The following is a 17698-nucleotide window of genomic DNA, read 5'->3' as shown; positions in this document are numbered from 1 at the left end:
TCGGAAGATCCCTTAATCCTCATAAAATGAGGAATACAGGGATGCCGAAAGAACGCTCCTGCTTTATTGTAAACTGTTCTGAAAAAGTGGACACATGTTCCCTGAACATGGCAGTCTAGACATAGCCCCAGTTATGTAGGCTCTTCTGCTTGGCATTGCTGATTTGACTTCTCTGACTCAAAAAGCATTGTGACAGGTGAAAAAATCAGGTGATTATTCTGTCATAATAGTTTGTTTTGATTACTAATGTCCTGGCTTATTGCAGCATTTGGGATTTGCTCTAGAGCCGTGGTGTCATGCTATAGTGAACTAGCCACACTCAACCGGCTACATGTGGCTAGTGGTAGCGTGTCGGACACCATGGTTCTAGGGTGTTTGATATCAACAATATGCATCGAAAATATGCAGAGGAAGGAGTGAAGGACCTTACAGTGGGATTTTCAGCTGCAATATTGCAGCTGCTGGCAGTAGTGGACAGATATATTCTGTGGACAGTTTTCAAAATGTTGCTTGGGAAGATGGAGCCCTTCGCTGGTAGATGTCATGCACTCAGTTCCCAGGCTGTTTCCAAAAAAACCTTTGCAGTTTGACAAAGGTGGAGGTGAGGAAGGGAGACTGCTTGCTTGGAACCTTGAAAAAGAGACACTGCTTTTGAAATTTGCAGACTGCTTATTTTATTACATAAATAAAATGTAAATATTACATAAATGAAATGCATCCCAGGATACTCAAGGAGCTGATAGAGGAGGTATCTGAGCCTTTAGCTATGATCTTTGAAAAATCATGGCAGACAGGGGAGATTCCAGAAGACTGGAAAAGGGCAAATATTGTGCCCATCTATAAAAAGGGGAATAAGAACAACCCAGGAAACTATAGACCGGTCAGTTTAACGTCTGTCCCAGGGAAGATAATGGAGCAGGTAATTAAGGAAATCATATGCAAACACTTGGAAGGTAATAAAGTGATAGGGAATAGCCAGCATGGGTTTGTGAAGAACAAGTCATGCCAAACTAATCTGATAGCTTTCTTTGATAGGATAACGAGCCTTGTGGATAAGGGAGAAGCGGTGGATGTCATATACCTAGACTTTAGTAAGGCATTTGATACGGTCTCGCATGATATTCTTATTGATAAACTAGGCAAATATAACGTAGATAGGGCCACGATAAGGTGGGTGCATAATTGGCTGGATAACCGTAGTCAGAGAGTTGTTGTTAACGGTTCTAAATCCTGCTGGAAAGGGATAACAAGTGGAGTTCCTCAAGGGTCTGTTTTGGGACCCGTACTGTTCAATATCTTCATCAATGATGTAGATATTGGGATAGAGAGTACGCTTATTAAGTTTTCAGATGATACCAAACTGGGTGGGGTTGCGACTTCTTTGGAGGATAGGGACATAATTCAAAATAACCTTAGCAAGTTAGAGAAATGGTCAGAGGTAAACAGGATGAGGTTTAATAAAGAGAAATGCAAAGTGCTCCACTTAGGAAGGAACAATCAGTTCCATACATACAAGATGGGAAGCGACTGTCTAGGAAGGAGCATGGCAGAAAGGGATCTAGGGGTCATAGCGGACCACAAGTTGAATATGAGTCAACAGTGTGATGCTGTTGCAAAAAAAGCAAATATGATTCTAGGTTGTATCAACAGGTGTGTTGTAAGCAAAACTCGTGAAGTCATTCTGCCGCTCTACTCTGCACTAGTTAGGCCTCAGCTGGAGTACTGTGTCCAGTTCTGGGCGCCACATTTCAAGAAAGATGTGGAGAAATTGGAAAGGGTACAGAGAAGAGCGACAAGAATGATTAAAGGTTTAGAGAACATGACCTATGTAGCCAGGCTTCATGAACTGGGCTTGTTTAGTTTGGAAAAAAGAAGATTAAGGGGGGACATGATAGCGGTTTTCAAATATCTAAAAGGGTGTCACAAGGAGGCAGGAGAAAATTTGTTCCTCTTGGTTTCTGAGGACAGGACAAGGAGTAATGGGCTTAAAGTGCAGCAGGGGAGGTTTAGATTGGACATTAGGAAAAAATTCCTAACTGTCAGGGTGATCAAATATTGGAATAAATTGCAAGGGAGGTGGTGGAATCTCCCTCTCTGGAGATATTTAAGAACAGGTTAGATAGACATCTGTCAGGGATGGTGTAGATGGAGCTTGGTCCTGCCTTGAGGGTGGGGGGCTGGACTTGATGACCTCTCGAGGTCCCTTCCAGTCCTATTATTCTATGATTCTATGGTTACTGCATTATGCCTTTGGTATTTCAAGGCAGTTGAATAATATTGTAGCTTGAGAGAGTATTTATCAACTTAATTATTCAGCTGGATAGATTGGGACAAATGAACAGGTTCTCCCAAAGGAGAATTGTGATTATCAACAGTGTGTTATAAATAGAAACCTACAAAAATGCACTTATCTGCTTTGTATTTGTGGGTATCTGCATCTGCAGATGTCAGTGTAAATATCCATGGTTCACTTTTGTGGATATGGATGTGGCTAAATTTTGTGTGTGCAGGGCTCGAGTTATAAAAAAGCAGCTTTTTAGCAGAATAAATAGGACATTCAGAGACTCTTATTTAAATACTGATCACAACAACAGCTAAATACAAAACCAGCTAATGTTAAAATGATCATAGCCAGCCGCGTGATGCAAGAATATTGCATCAAGATGACACCAACCTCTGAGAGCAGTGTTCTTGCAGAGCTCTGGGAGGAGGGCTCTAGATCTGATGCCATTTCTAGCATTCCTTTTGGCTGTCAATGAGCTGTGTTTTCAAAAGAAGTTGCTTTTCTGCCTCCCTTGGTACAGCTGGAATGTTGGCCATTAGCAAGAGGCATTGGAGGAATATGTATAAGAGTAAAGCAATGCTGATCAAGGTGCCTAATTCCCACTGGGTCCACTAGCAATTAAGACAAAGACAACCTTAAGTGACTTAGGGTCAGCTTTTAAAAGGTGTTTGTGTCTTAATTGCTAGTGGACCCAGTGGGAGTTAGGTACCTTGATCCCTTTAAAAATCTAGGCATAATTTACATAGATCAACAGCTATTTTGATGTCTGAATTTTAATGTTATCAGCAGGTAAGGAATACAAAGCCCATACTTGTGCTCATAAGGCATTTTTAAAGGTGGAGTCTGTGACATTTTCAAAAGTACCTCAGTACCCAAGTCTCACTGAGTCAGGTGGGAGTTAGACATGGTAAAAGCTTTCAAATATCCCAAAAGGTCCCTAAATACCTTGTAAAAATGTGACCCTATGGAGCTTTGAATCTGGTGTACGTGATGGGTTCATTATGAAATAAGAAACGTGAATGTCACTGTATGGAACACAAGGTAGAATCCTTGTATCCTGCAGATAAGAGTTGTGAACAGTAGATGACTGTATTAGTGACAAGATATGGCCTGGTATATTATTTCCATATTACACAGAACTTTGACGCATGGACAAGGAGATGATGTTAGAACCATGCTCATTTGGTCCCTGTCAAGTGATACCATCTCCCTGTTTGTTTCATAGATCCGTCCAGTGGTTGAGCAAGTCTTCTCTCTTTCTGAAGTTCCAAAGGCCTTTCTTAAGCTAGAAGAAGGACATGCACGTGGGAAAACAGTAATAAATGTAATTAATAAAAAATAACTTCTAAAGCCATTCTGTTTTGCTTGCAGTCTGTTGTAGTGGTCTATTGCATTTGGACACAGATTTGTAGGTGTAGTTTACTATCTTTTCCTTACAAGTCTCTTTAAAATGGTGTTCTACGTTTAAAATGCTCCTAAAAGTGTTACAGGCCATGAATCCAGTGTGCATTGTATGAAAGTTCTCACTTTAAAAAATGAATATAAAATTACCAATATAAAAAACCTAGTTGAGACCTTCCTACTGTGGTTTGTAAAACTTTTGAGAACAGGCATTGGCCTTTCCTCTGTTTTAACGTGGCTAAATTATAGCCATGAGTGAAGAGAATTTGTAATTCTTCATATGGACACTGATAACCATCCTTCTGGTGGCAGGAGCTAAGTTGACAGCCTTATTAATTGTTAGTTCCACAGGGCTGTGCGCTATATGTACCCAAATGCCCTGTGAATGAGTTTGCAAAGGAAGTATTTGCTGACCTGTAAACAAGTGTTGAGCAATAAATTGGATTGAAAGGAACCCCAAGATGCAGTCCCTAACCCCATGCTCCAGTGACTATTCATAACAGGAATAAAGGCTTCAATAGGAAAGGCTGAAGGACCCTTATCTCAGGCAGTCCCATTAGCTTGTAGATAGAGCTCTCTTCTGAGATGTGGGAGGCACCACTTCAAATCCATTTTTCCTTTTGGGGTTCTGGGAAGGGTGTTTACAGCCCATAGAGCCTCCCCACTCTTTGGGGAAGCACCACCAATTCTATGTATGGGGGGCAGGTATAATAGTCTAGAGGGGGCCCAGCATCCTCTAGCACAGTCACTGCTGCTAGGCCCCAGTCGCAGGTTTGGCAGGGAAAATTTGTGCTTATCCACCATGCAGGTTCCAGGGCAGCTGAGGAGAGAGAATCTGCTAGTCAGGTCCTGGGTTCATTCACACACTCCCTGAAATCCAGAGAGCTTAATGGTGCAGCCAGGAGGCTGAGTAACGGATAGTGCCTCTTCTGCCTCCCATGGACTGGAATGAGGCTCAGGTACTTCTCCAGGAAGAAAGAAGAGATTGAGTTTTCCAGGGAGGCGGGGGAAGGAACACAGCTTAGGGTTTGCAAAGGGGAGATGCAGTTGTGGCCAGCACAGGACTCCTCTAAGCAAGGGTGGGGCAGAGGAATTGGGCTGCCCCAGGATTCCTCTGGCCATCTGGAGGCAGGGAGGCTCAGGGCTATGGCTGCCAGGGGACTACAGGGTTTTGTCGACAAAACTATACCTGCGTCCACACTACCGCTGAGTTCTGTCGACATAACGTCGACAGAACTCAGCAGTTTTGTCGACACTGGTAAACCTCATTTTACGAGGCATAACACCTTCTGTCGACAGAGTTTCTGTCAACAGAAGGTGTTATTGCATGTAAACTGTCCTTTGCGTCCACACTACCATGTCGACAAAGCAGCTTGCTTTGTCGACAGAACTCAATGTAGTGTAGACGCTCTTTGTCGACAGAAGTTTTGTCGACAGTATCTGTCGACAAAACTTCTGTCGACAGAAGCCTGTAGTCTAGATGTACCCTTAGTTTTGTTAGAGCAAGGCAAGTACAGGCAGTCCCTGACTTACGCGGATCCGACTTTACGCTTTGCAAAGCCGCGGGGGGGCTCGGGCAGCGGGGCAACCCAGGCACGCCTGGGCTGCTCTGCTGCCAGCTTCCCCGAGGCTTTGCAAAGCCGCGGAGGGGCTCGGGCAGCGAGGCAGCCCAGGCCGCCTGAGCTACTCCGCTGCCGGCTTCCCCAAGGCTTTGCAAAGCCTTGGGGAAGCCGGCAGCGGGACAGCCCAGACGCCCCGCTGCTGTCCCGCTGCCAGCGTCCTCAGAGGCTTTGCTCCCCGTCTCCCTGGTCTGCTGGCCTCCAGCAGACCAGGGAGACTGGGAGCAAAGCCGTGGAGGACCCAGGCGGCAGGACCGCGGTGCGTCTCGGTCCACCGCCCGCATCTTCCTGGTCTGCTGGAGTGGGGGGGGGGCGCAGCTAGTACCCCCCCCCCCGCCCCCAAGCAGACTAGGCTTTTCTCCGGATGCCTGTGGCAGAGCAGCTGGGGCGCTGCCGGTTGGTCCCGCAGCGCCACTCTGGGTGCTACTGGACCAACCCAGCAGCACCCCAACTGCTCTGCCCCAGGCGTCCTGATTCAGCCGCTGCTGAAACTGACCAGCGCTGACTACAGGAAGCCCAAGGCAGAGTTGCTCTGCCCTGGGCTTCCTGGAATCAGCTGCTGATCAGTTTCAGCAGCAGCTGACTTGGGGACACTTGGGGTTCTTAAGTTGATTCTGTATGTAAGTCAGAACTGGCGGTCAGTTTCAGCAGCGGCTGAATCTGGACGCCAGTTCCGACTTACATACAGATTCAACTTAAGAACAAACCTACAGTCCCTATCTTGTACGTAACCCGGGGACTGCCTGTAGTTTCATGCAAGAACTAGTTAAGAGTTAACCTCTAGGCAAGTGGTTCCCATTAATGGATTGCTGAGCAGGGAGAGGTGCTCCTTGTGGCCTAGATTTAGATCTTTCTTCTCTTGCAGGAAGTCACTTAGGACATGCATCTCTACAGCAACTCCCTGCCTCATGTACTCATCTCTTCCCCACTCATGCTGTAGGGTGCAAGTGATTAGGCTGAGTGGAACATCACAGGAACAACACAGCTTAAGTGCCTAAGGGTCCATAAAGTGTTTAATACCCTCTTTAGAAGTGATCTTAGTGCAGTTCTTGTCACAGCAGCAGCAACTGTGTCCACCACATTTGCATTCCCTGTAGGCAATCCATAGTGGAAACACTAAGGACAGCAGAACCTGGGTGATCTTTTCACAACAGACTTGGGGCACAATGAAGCTGGCAGCACCACACTTGTACAGATGAGCTTAACTACAGCTATGTAACAATGAGACTCTGCCTATAGTTTCATTAAATCACATGTACTTCAACAATTTTGTTCAGCTAAATCTAACACACTGTGGATACAAAACAAGCACAGAATTACCACCTTGGAACCAAAACTAACTCTTTAGGAAGGAATAAAAAGCATTTTACAACCACGATTTTTTTTTTTAAAGAGAAAGATGTATTTGAATGTTGATTAGTGCAGTTGTCTGTACAGCAAGTGGAAAAAACCCACACACTTAAAATTAGATTGAAGGCACTAAGACTTCCCCACAGGTAATGATAAAAAATAGAGCACAGTATCCTGCAAGGCAACATACAGTAAAGAAAGTTACATTCTCTTAGATTTACTGTGCAAGACAAAGTCTAGCAAATGCCCCCAGAGGCTACTAGGAGTGGTTTGTCATAACACTGGTTCTAAGCAAGAATGAAATATAGCAGCATGGTACAAGAGTTTACATTCACTGTTCTGTTCTGCCAATGATATAAAATAAAACCACATTTCTAATACTGGGCCAAGAGAGGCAAAAGTTAATACACAAGAACAACCTACAAGTTACTTCATGTGCATCACTTGTTTTTGTCCTCTCTTGAAACAAGCTTTGTGCTAAGGTGTTGTTCCTATCCTACAGTATACATCACTGGAACTAAGGTATCTAAATTCTTATATGGCACTTACCCTTGTAGTATGAATGTCTCCAAGTTCTTTTCCCTACCTCAGCAATAAGCTTGTGTCTTCAGCACCAGTGCATAGCTACAATAGTGTTGCTGTAACAGCCTAGCACCATTGATCTAACCCTCCTGGACTTCATCAGAAATGTTTGGTGAATGCTAAGATCATGATGGATTAGAATGAAATTAACTCTATGGATAGAGAGAGTGGCTAGGACAGTATGTGGAGAGATTGGGAACCACTGTGATTAGTGATGATTTTTAAAACTAAAAGGAAAGAAAAGTATTAAGTTAAATTCCAAGAGCAGTAATAACCGCACTTAATAGAGCTACTGCAAAGTTTGAATATTTGCCCCAAGCAGGTAAGTAAATAACACTTTTAACTCTGTAAAAAAGTAAGGCATCTTTTTAAAGTAGAAACAGAAAATGGGCAAATTCTTCACAGTGGACATACCTTTTTTGCTGCCCAATACTTTTGCTAAAAACCATCTACAGATTTGTATCCTCTAATAGAAAAACTAGAAGAGATTGCTTATTAAAATACAGACTTTAAAATGACAATTTACTAAAATATATCTGCACAGCACTTGCAGTAATTTTGGTAAAAATTTCCCTAAAGTTTTTAAATGCTTTCAACAGACTGATTTTTTTTTGGTACCAATGCATTATTTACATGTTAATTTTGAGGCGATAAATACTCTGATATACTACTACTAAGTTCAATCTATTTTGGATCTCCTCTCATATGTTGCACTTCAATTTTTTGTGGAATAAACTTTACCTAATTCTCTTTGTATGATAATTTTATATTTTTTCTGATAAAAACACCTGTAGCAATAATAAAAAATTCTGAATTAGCAATTCATCACTGACATGAAACTGCTGCTGGGTAGGGGAGGACTTTAACATTTAAAAAACTATTAACAAACAAACAGCAGGGAACAGTTACAAGAGGTGATCAACATAGTTGTAGTAGGTTAACAACCAGTATCTCTCTCAAACTTATAGAATTAGTACTTAGAGCTGAAACTGTTGCTTGTTCTTATGATTGAGAAGGCCACAGGACAGATTTCTCTCTTCTTTGAAGACTGCCACATTAGTTGGAATGTTGGTATAATCTCTCCAATCGATGGACTTGTTTGGATTTATAGAACTAATGCTTCCCAACACTGGGTTGGCTTCCGTTCATTGACCGTGTTCACAACAACGTGATTTTGATCATACTGTGTACCCCCTGAGAAGAAATGTAAAAAGAAAATTAAATGTGAAGAAAATCACTGAAAATGACGGACTGTGACAGTCAGTGCTGTAAATGTTTCAGAGACATTCTGATGATCCATGGTAAAGATGTACATCACCGCCCCCATTCCTATCCTGCCACCTTACTCCCTTGGGTGCTTTCTTCTAAACTTCTCTCTGTCCCCATTTGGTGCCTGAAATTCCTTAACGCTGGTCTGCTGTGAACCTCCAGGTCCTGCTCTTGCAATGCAGAAGGACAATAGGATGAGAATGTCAGGTGAGGCTGACTGGATCAGGACTTTCACCTACCGACAAACAATGCTGCACCACAATCCTCACATGCTAGCTATCTAGTGATTAACTGGTCTCCATAGGCTAGCTAAGGAGTACTCAATATAAAAGAAATGCTGTTGGCCAGCAGAACATATAGCAGTATCAGTATAAATCCCAAATGCCTTTACGTTGTCATTACTCAAACAATCAGATAGTTTCTGTGCACTCAGACTATAGTGCATTGAAATAGGATTCATGTACATTTATATATGTTATATCCCCACCTCTACCTCTCACTGGTAACTGCAACACAAACCATGCACCTACATCTGCATTATTTCAGTGATACTTGACCTTTTCTCTCTCCTGAAATTAGTAAATGGACTGTTACATTTTACTGTCTGTTACATGTGGTATCACTAATGCAGATGATCAGTCTAGAGCTCCCACTGCTGGAAAACCTCAGCTTCTAGGACAAAGAAGTTTGTCACTGAAAACATGAAACCGACCAGGGTTTCACAGTACTCAAGCATTTATTTATTGTCTTTCATGCTGCATTAATATAATGTCTTAGATCTGTCATTAGGGGGTGTCTGAGCCAACTGACAGCCAATGAAGAAAATGTCCATTCACTGAAAAAGAGTCTATTCTTATTCACAAAGATTCATTCTTCTAGACAAAGAAATGCCTTCAGGCAGTTATGTCAATTTCCACCTCCCTAGCAAGCACCACAAGCTCAGGGCTCTATGCTTTCCAATGTGGGGAAAAGACCAAGAGCTGGCACAAAGAGCAAGAATACAAAAGTGTTCCCTGGGCCTAGAATGGTCTCTCCCCTGTGCAATCACTCTGTGGGAGCTCAATTCTGCATGATAGGGCTGTTGTCCATTGCTCATGCTGGCGTCTTGCCTTACGTGAAGCAGAACTTGTGATACGAGAAAAACAAGTTCCTGCCTTATCCAACAGCAGCAATTCCCTCCCCCCCCACCACCCTACCTAGGGTGGATGGCATGGGACCAGCCTAAGGTAGTGCAGCAGAGATAAGACTTATTCTGAGGTGGGCAATCATTTTTGACAGGAGGCCACTAAGATTTTGGAAAGTGGTCGAGGATCGCACTCTTCCAGGATATTAATGGAGAAGGTGTGGGATCTGGGATAAGGGACTGAAGAGCAGGAGAGATACTGGAGTGTTGGAGGGAGTTGGGATGAAGCAGGTGGTTGTGACCTAGGGCAGGGGACTGGAGTGCAGGGTTTTGGGATGTGACCTAGGGTAAGAGGGGATTGTGATCTGGGGCAGGAGACTGGGGTGCCAGATCTGGGAGGAGGGTATGGGTGTAAGAGGGGGACAGAGGATTTGGGTATGTTGGGGGGGGGGGGGCCGAGAGTTGGGCCAGGAAAGGGCTGGGGTGCCAGAAGCAGGCTGTGGCCAAGAGACTTAACTTGCTAGATGCCAAACTAGCCGGCCTGCCTGCAGAGCTTAAAATGTTCCCCAGCCAGCTGCCAAATTAGTCTGCCTGGCCACGTGCTTCATGAATAACTGAGCCCAGGAGCGGAGGCATGGTTCTTCTTGGTTGTCTGGTACTCCCAACAGCCAACTCCAGAAACCAGCCCATGGAAATGTGCTGGGGGTGGGATGGCTCCTAAAACCTCCCCCCTTCCCTCCAGTTTTAAAACAGAAATGGAGCCTTGTAGCTGCTTTTCTGTAGGGCATGCTGGGCTGAGGGGGGGGGGGGGGGGAAGCCTTCATGGGGCTCCCCGCTGCCTTTGCGGTCCAGATCTGGTGGCTTGGCAGACTGGATCTGGCCTGCGGACTGTATTTTGCCCAGGCCTGACTTACACTGTCAGAGCAAAGGGAGACTTGAGCAGAGGGGAAATTGGTCAGGCTGTGTTCAGTGAGATGGTTCTGTTACTGTGCTGAGGCACAGGATGGGCTACAATAATCAATCAATCTTGGCCACGGGAAATAACTAAAAAGTGCTTCTAAGTACAGTTCATAAATAATCATCATGGCAAACTATTCTTAAAGTTATGCCTGCTGGAATACAACTGTATGAGAGACAGGGTTACGGGGTGTAACAGTTTAACTAGTTAATTGATAAGCTGATGTGTATTGGTTCAAGTTAATGGTTAAACTCCTAGGGGCCAATGGGGCTGCTGGGTGCCTGTGGCTCTGGCAGCCTACAAGGCTCTGCTGCAGAGTTAAGAGTCCACATGATCAGCAGCACTGGGATCCATTTAACCATGTAACCGATGGAACTGTAATCGGTTACACAGTTTGTAGTTTAAACCCTTTTTACATCCCTAGACAGTACCTGAAATAGAAGAAAATCCAGACATTTAAATGTTTAAGTGTGTGATTACTATGGGCAAATATCACTGCCATGAACTATTTCTGAACACCCACAAGATGGCACCATTATCACAATTTCTGAACAAGTTCATTTGCTAAAGAACATGTTGGGGCTAAAAATAGATGGTTGGTTATTTAGCTTTAATGGTGGTTCAGCAACATAGAAGGACTAGATACAGGATTTTTTAAAATTAAATTACCTGTACAAGCGACACTAAATTTATTCATGTTTCAGATGTATATAAAACAGATCCTTCACAAAGCACTTGGACATCATGAAAACAAATACTTGGGGGGCGGGGGGGGAGGGGGGAACCAGGCAGGTGAGTTTGTCTCTCACCAACAGAAGTTGGTCCAAGTAAACATCACCTCACCTCACCCGTCTTTACTCCCTAATGTCTACAAACAGTGCATATAGCAAACACCACTTCACCTTTCACAGGTAGAAAGGGAAAGAGGACCCCTTACAGACAACATTCCAGAGTCTACATTCCATCCACCCAGGCAAATGTCTGAGAAAAGAGACAGGCTCTGCACCATGCCTGCAGACCAGGATAATCTGGCTTTGTCTGGATCCAGCAAGAAAGCAATTCCCAGAGTAGATGACACACTCTGCCCACCATGATAACCCCCTGACATTGTCAGCTCGAGCGCCTTCACCAACTTCACTTGCTCCTGCAGAACCTCATGATAAATTCCTTTTTAATCTTGTACTTGGTAGTCTTGGGACCAATTCTGATTCACTGCAAGTTCCTCCCAATTTAAGCCAGTGTGGGATCAGAGTTGGGCTACTTTACACTGGTGTGTCTTGGGTTACGTTTTATTACTATTCAATGGTCAGAGCTGCAGTTATGTCCTGCATTTAAATATACAACAAATGTTAAAACTTTTTTTTTTCCCCCAACAAAATGTTCAAGGCTCTCTGCCCTTCTACTTTTGAGCCTGGCAGTTAAAATCAGAAAGCGAACAGACAGACAGACACTGCATTTTCTAATGCAAGCTAGCCTGTTGAATCAATGTGTGTGTCAATCTACATTTTGCTGTTTGAAGCTATTCAGTTTGATATTCTGAAAATAGTTTTCAAATATTCACTCAAAGTACATGTTGGCTGCATCTAGACTGGCATGATTTTGCAGAAATACTTTTAACGGAAAAGTTTTTCCATTAAAAGTATTTCCGCAAAAGCGCGTCTAAATTGGCACGGATGCTTTTGTGCAAAAAGTGCTTTTGCGCAAAAGCATCCATAGCCAGTCTAGATGCAATTTTGCGCAAGAAAGCCCCGATCGCCATTTTAGCCATCGGGGCTTTTTTGCACAAAACAGTTCTTCCCTGTCTACACTGGCCCTCTTGCGCAAGAGGGCTTTTTCCCCGAGCGGGAGCGGGAAAGTATTTGCGCAAGCAGCACTGATTTTGTACATTACAAAGTCAGTGCTCTTGCGCAAATTCAAATGGCCAGTGTAGACAGCTGGCAAGTTTTTGCGCAAAAGCCACTGCTTTTGCACAAAATCTTGCCAGTCTAGACATACCCACTATGTTTAAGGTCTTTCACTGAAGATGAGCCAGCACACTAATATTTTTTGCCTTTTACACAGTGGTTCAATTAAGACAAACACTTCTGCACAGTGTAGTTATTTAATAAAGACATTTCCTAAATTGGATTTTTTGATAGATTATTACTTAATCATCACACCGTTTTCGTTCGGGGAACAAAAATTCCTCCATCTGGGTTGTTGCAGGATTAGATATTACACAGTTAAAATTGTGAGTTAATTTTAGTATGCACAGGAGGTAAAAGAATTAGTGTTTATTTGTGACAGGAACTATATAGGCAAACGCTGCATAAGCCTGTTCTCACATTTTTGCCAATATGTCTCAAAGCAATAATAGTTTACTCAGACTATTCCCAAAACTACTACAAAATTAGTTTTAACTTTACTCATTTAAAATGAGGGGCTTGAGGGAGACAATGTTTGCTTTTAAAAGAGAAGTTGCGAGTAAACTGGAGAACACTGGTTAAGCACAACAGTAGTGAGCTGTTCATTCTGCTGCTTATCATACCTATGGATTTAGTATTCATCTTATAAAAATTACAAAAACAAGGATAACATCTAAATGAAACAAACTTATAACAAAAGCAGCTGTAAAATATATAGTAAGGGATACAAATCTCAGATCTAGTACTAATCATAATAACGGAACAACTATTTAAGTTATTTGTCCTTTTTGTATTTCAACTCTGCATGTGTTAGAAAACTCATGCCATACAAATGAAAAGAAAAATATGCTAAAGTAAAAAAATCACAGCTTTATATTAAGAAGTACTTTATGTACATCATCAAAGTTAAACATGTCAGAATAATAGGGGATTTCTGAATACTTACACATGCACTAGGGGACATAAAGAAACACAAGACCGATAATTCCCAAGGGTTCTTAAGATAAATATCAGAATAACTGGGTGACATCCTATATCTTTTGCAATGCATGAGGTCAGATTAGATGATCAGAACCGATCCTTCAGATCCCAAATTAAAGTCTATGAACTATAAAGTCATCCTTAATCTACAGGAACACTTTCAGCATATATGCAACATTTACAGTGGACTAATTAAAATCACATTGAAAGGCAACGTGTTCTTACCTTTGATATCTAAAACTAACGTTGGTTTCATTTTGCTAAGGATCCTGCCATCAGGATTAACACACCAATTCTGCTTGTCTTCATTCTGCTCGAATGATAGGCCTAGTTTAGAGCCTGGAGTTATAAGATTTCCTACAATTGTCAAACAGCAGTCTTCAGCCATCTGTATTATTGAAGAGACAAAAGAAGTTAGTTAAAGGGCCTTGTTTCTACAGCTACAGTAATATCTGTACTCCAGGTTTACTGGTCACCAATGGGGGACATCGGCAGGAGATTGTGGTTGTCATCATTCACCCTCTGTTGGTAATGGAAAGGGTTTAACACCATTATTTTCCCCTCATTAATCCTTTCTGATGGCAGCCTCCATCAGTATATTTAAGCAATGGGAAGCAATCAGCTTTTGTTTTCATCTGGCCTTTGAAACTGCGTGCCACACCCTAAGAGGATACAAAGAACTTTGAAGAAGCTGTAGACCCAAAGATCAACTTTGACTTGAAGCTTGTGCCTGAAATAAGAACAGCTGTGTAGGGTAGGAATTTGCATGTAATAAGTCTCTTGGTGGATTAGAATTAGTTAATAGTTTTTTGTTCATTTTAATTTAGTAGCTTACTTTGATCTGTTTTCACTTGCAATCACTTGAATCCTACTTTTAATATTTAACAACACTTTTGTTTATTATCAAGTCCAGTGAAAATAACTGTAACCTGGGGGGAACAACCACTGTGCATATCTCTATTTGATAAGAAGGTGAACTTTCAAGTTCTCCATGTAAACTTTTATACAGATTAAGAGGAATTTATTTGGGGGTTTTAGTCTTTTTTTGGGCATTGGTTTTCTGGGTGCAAAGCCCTTTAGAACAGAGTCCTCCTGGAGCTGACCTGGTTCAGTGTCTGTGTTGCTCTGCAGCAAGGCAGTAACCCCAACTCTGTGCCTTGGCTGGGAGAGACCAGAGGATCTAGTCTAGCGGTACAGGGTAGTGAGGAGCCCGAGAGAGCAGGAAGGCAGCAGTGTCCTGATCAGTACACCAGGGGACAACCCGACAGGGACTTCTGTGATTCACTCTATCACAATGTGGGCCTGACAGCATGGACTACTAGCTACTTTACTTTTAGAGGCTAAGAATAAATTGCAGGCCTGGGAATAAATGTACTTCATTATAGTACATGTAAAAAACTCAGAGATACAAAATCTATTAAATTTCTCCCTACTATTCCAAAGATTCAACATTTGCACAAAAGTTTCATTTAGCCACCATTTCCTTCTTTTTACTCTGCCAGCCAGAATGTGAGTCAGTAAAATACTCTCCTGCTCCCTGCAGCTACTGGGGAATGAGTTTCATGGCAGTTCACTAGTTGTCACTTAGCTAGGTAGGAAAGGCCCTAACTGCTTTCCAGATGCCATGGGCATGGATCATTATTGTGACTCAGGGTATAAGGCAACATAGCTTTACAGGAACTCAAACAGTTTTTTTTATGAGCCTTTGTTTTTCAATGTGTGTCAGAGAGCATATTGGCAGTGTGGTCAGGTGTCTGGCTGCACGTGCAGACAGCCAGCACCACAGACCTTGAGTGAACCGCCCATTGACCACAAGATGCATTAAGCTATGAAGGCACCCAGCTAGGTTTATTGTTGACGAAGCACGGTAATGGCACCTGACAGGCCCTACAAGAGCACTAAGACATGTATGTTTGTGACTATGAACACAGCTCAGTTAGCAGCAAGACTTTCCGCTGCCCCGTAGGCTGCCCAAAGATAGTCCCTCTAGGATGCACCTTTATACCCTGAAATAAATTACCTACTGCCATCCTGACCTTCTCTTTTACGAGGGGTCGGTATGTTTGTTATCCTTGGGGAATGTTTTTGTATCGTCCTTGATATTGGGATGGTCTGGTACCACTTAGTATCAGGATGTGTTTGCAAGAGGACTCTTTGTACTTAGCATTTCTTAGGAAAGTGTATTTTTGCAGTATCAGCCCAATTCTTGGCAGACTCTGTAAGCATGTCCTGCTACCTATCAGGCCTCTAATACAAGGGCTTGTGTTTCAGGCTCTCTTCCTATTACAGGCAGTATTGTATAAAACAGGGATGGGCAAAGGAGTCTCTGCAGGCAGGATCCAGGCTGCCAAGCTGGTGGATCTGGCCTGTGGCCGCTCTGCTGCTTCCCCGCCCTCAGGCCAATTGAGACCTGGGGACAGAGGAGTATGCAAAGTTTCTCTCTAGCTGCCGTGAGCCCCTGGCAGGGCGGGGACAGGGGGCAAGAGACCTCACACGCTCCCCTGCCCCCAGGCTTGGGGATAGGGAGCATGCGAGGGCTCTTCCCATGCCGCACCTAAAGGAAACCACCAGCTGTTTTAAAACAGCAGGAAATTATCTCGGGGGCGGGGGGAGCCTTCACACACTTCCCCATACCAATCAGGCTCTGGGGAGGGGGGCATAAGAAGTCTCCTGGCCCCACCCCTTCTGGGGTAGTCCAAGGCCACTTCAGAAATTCATGAAGTGGCCCTCTTAAAAATTATTGCCCATCCTGATATAAAGTTTCATTTGCCCTTTCCTAAGAGAAATGGCATAACTCATTCATGGTTTAGTCATCTGCAGATAATATAGCTACTCTAAGCTCTTGCCAGTTAAGCTACATGACTGTGGCATAGCACAAGCTGCAGCCCCATGAATTCTGTGCACCATACGTTTTTACTTAGAACAAATCAAATGGCTAATTCTGTGTAAATGAAAGGAGCAAGATAGCCCCATCCATACTCGATTACAACACTGCCCAAGTAGTAATATCTTCAGTGAGACACAAAATTACCATCATGAGGAAGGTATTTTGCATGTGATGTTATTAAAACTGTTTGCTCACTTGGCCTCGTTTTTACAGTCTTCATAATTTCCTTTTACAAGAGCGTCTAACCTGTGCATGTCCAAACAGTACCTCGGTTAATGGAAAAGAGGAGGATTTGTCCCTCAAGCATAACTGACGCAGTTTATGGAGAGAAATTGTTCCTTTTGCAAAATGTCTCTCTTGAACTTTTACAACCTTGCGAAAGAGGTCACATGATTCTTTGCAGTGTACTCAAACAGATTCACTGTATTCAATTAACTTGATTCACTTTAGACTTGCACAAAATAATGCACGTTTAACTTTCTGCACTATGAGTAATGCTACTGACCTCAAAGACTCTACTTATCATGTACAAAGTTAAGTCCAAGAAGATTTTTAGGAGTCTGTCATTTCATCTTGCTGGAATGCCAAATATTTTAACCCCTAAATGTAATCTTCAACACAATACTGTCCAAATAATTCTGAACATAATTTTAATAAGGATGTACAGGTCTCTAGTCCAACACACTGGTCTGGCAAGATTTTATTTAGATGGATGCTCGCCTATCATGACTGTGGCCAAGTTTCCCACAGTCCCATAAAGTTTGTTGACAACCACTAGTTCTGGCTCTCAGTGTTCTGTGCTGAGAGCTCTAATTTACCCCTAAATTCTTTTCAGAACCCTGTAATCAGTGGAAGTGTTGGTAATGCTGCTAGACAATACTGACCTACTGTGGTTTGGCAAAGTCTCTGGGTCAGCAAAGTCACGTCTGAGTGAGCTGGACTAGAGAGGTTCAACAGGAAACTATCAGTAAGGTCCATATTTTAGAACTTTGCCTGTTTACATATTGTTAATTAACATTTTTATGGAGGGGAAAAACAGGACACAGACTAAGGGAAAGCAATATGCAAGGACATGACGTTATAGACTGAACTTTATACAGGCATTCCCCGAGTTACGTGGATCCGACTTACGTCAGATCCCTACTTACGAACGGGGCTTTTCTCGCCGCGGAGGACGCGGGCGGCGGAACCGCCCAGACGCACTGCGGTCCCGCCACCTGCGTCCTCCGCGGCAAGAAAAGCCGCTCCACGTCTCCCTTCCCTCCCCCCCCAGCAGACCAGGGAGACGCAGACCAAAGCTGCGGAGGACGCGGGCGGCGGAGCCGCGGCGCGTCTGGGCG

The 17698-nt window shown here is 43.4% G+C and overlaps 2 protein-coding genes across 4 annotated transcripts in view; one reads left to right on the top strand and one right to left on the bottom strand.

Moving 5' to 3' along the window:
• Positions 1-3638, top strand: part of RTN4IP1 (reticulon 4 interacting protein 1) — a 32545-nt gene extending 28907 nt beyond the window's left edge. For both annotated transcript variants that reach the window (XM_075923956.1, XM_014573686.2), the window contains one exon: positions 3510-3638. In XM_075923956.1, coding sequence (XP_075780071.1) covers positions 3510-3626 — 117 coding nt within the window. In that variant the 3' untranslated portion in view covers positions 3627-3638. The remainder of the gene's footprint in view (positions 1-3509) is intronic.
• Positions 3639-7501: 3863 nt separating this feature from the next.
• The window catches only part of CRYBG1 (crystallin beta-gamma domain containing 1), a 149268-nt gene continuing 139071 nt past the window's right edge, over positions 7502-17698 (bottom strand). For both annotated transcript variants that reach the window (XM_075923953.1, XM_075923954.1), the window contains 2 exons: positions 13697-13859; positions 7502-8430 (listed from right to left, as the gene is read on the bottom strand). In XM_075923953.1, the coding sequence (XP_075780068.1) occupies positions 8342-8430; positions 13697-13859 (252 nt within the window). In that variant the 3' untranslated portion in view covers positions 7502-8341. The remainder of the gene's footprint in view (positions 8431-13696; positions 13860-17698) is intronic.

The sequence above is a fragment of the Pelodiscus sinensis genome, chromosome 3, assembly GCF_049634645.1.
Source record: "Pelodiscus sinensis isolate JC-2024 chromosome 3, ASM4963464v1, whole genome shotgun sequence".
NCBI lineage: Eukaryota > Metazoa > Chordata > Testudines > Trionychidae > Pelodiscus > Pelodiscus sinensis.
This window is presented reverse-complemented; position numbering and strand designations above follow the sequence as displayed.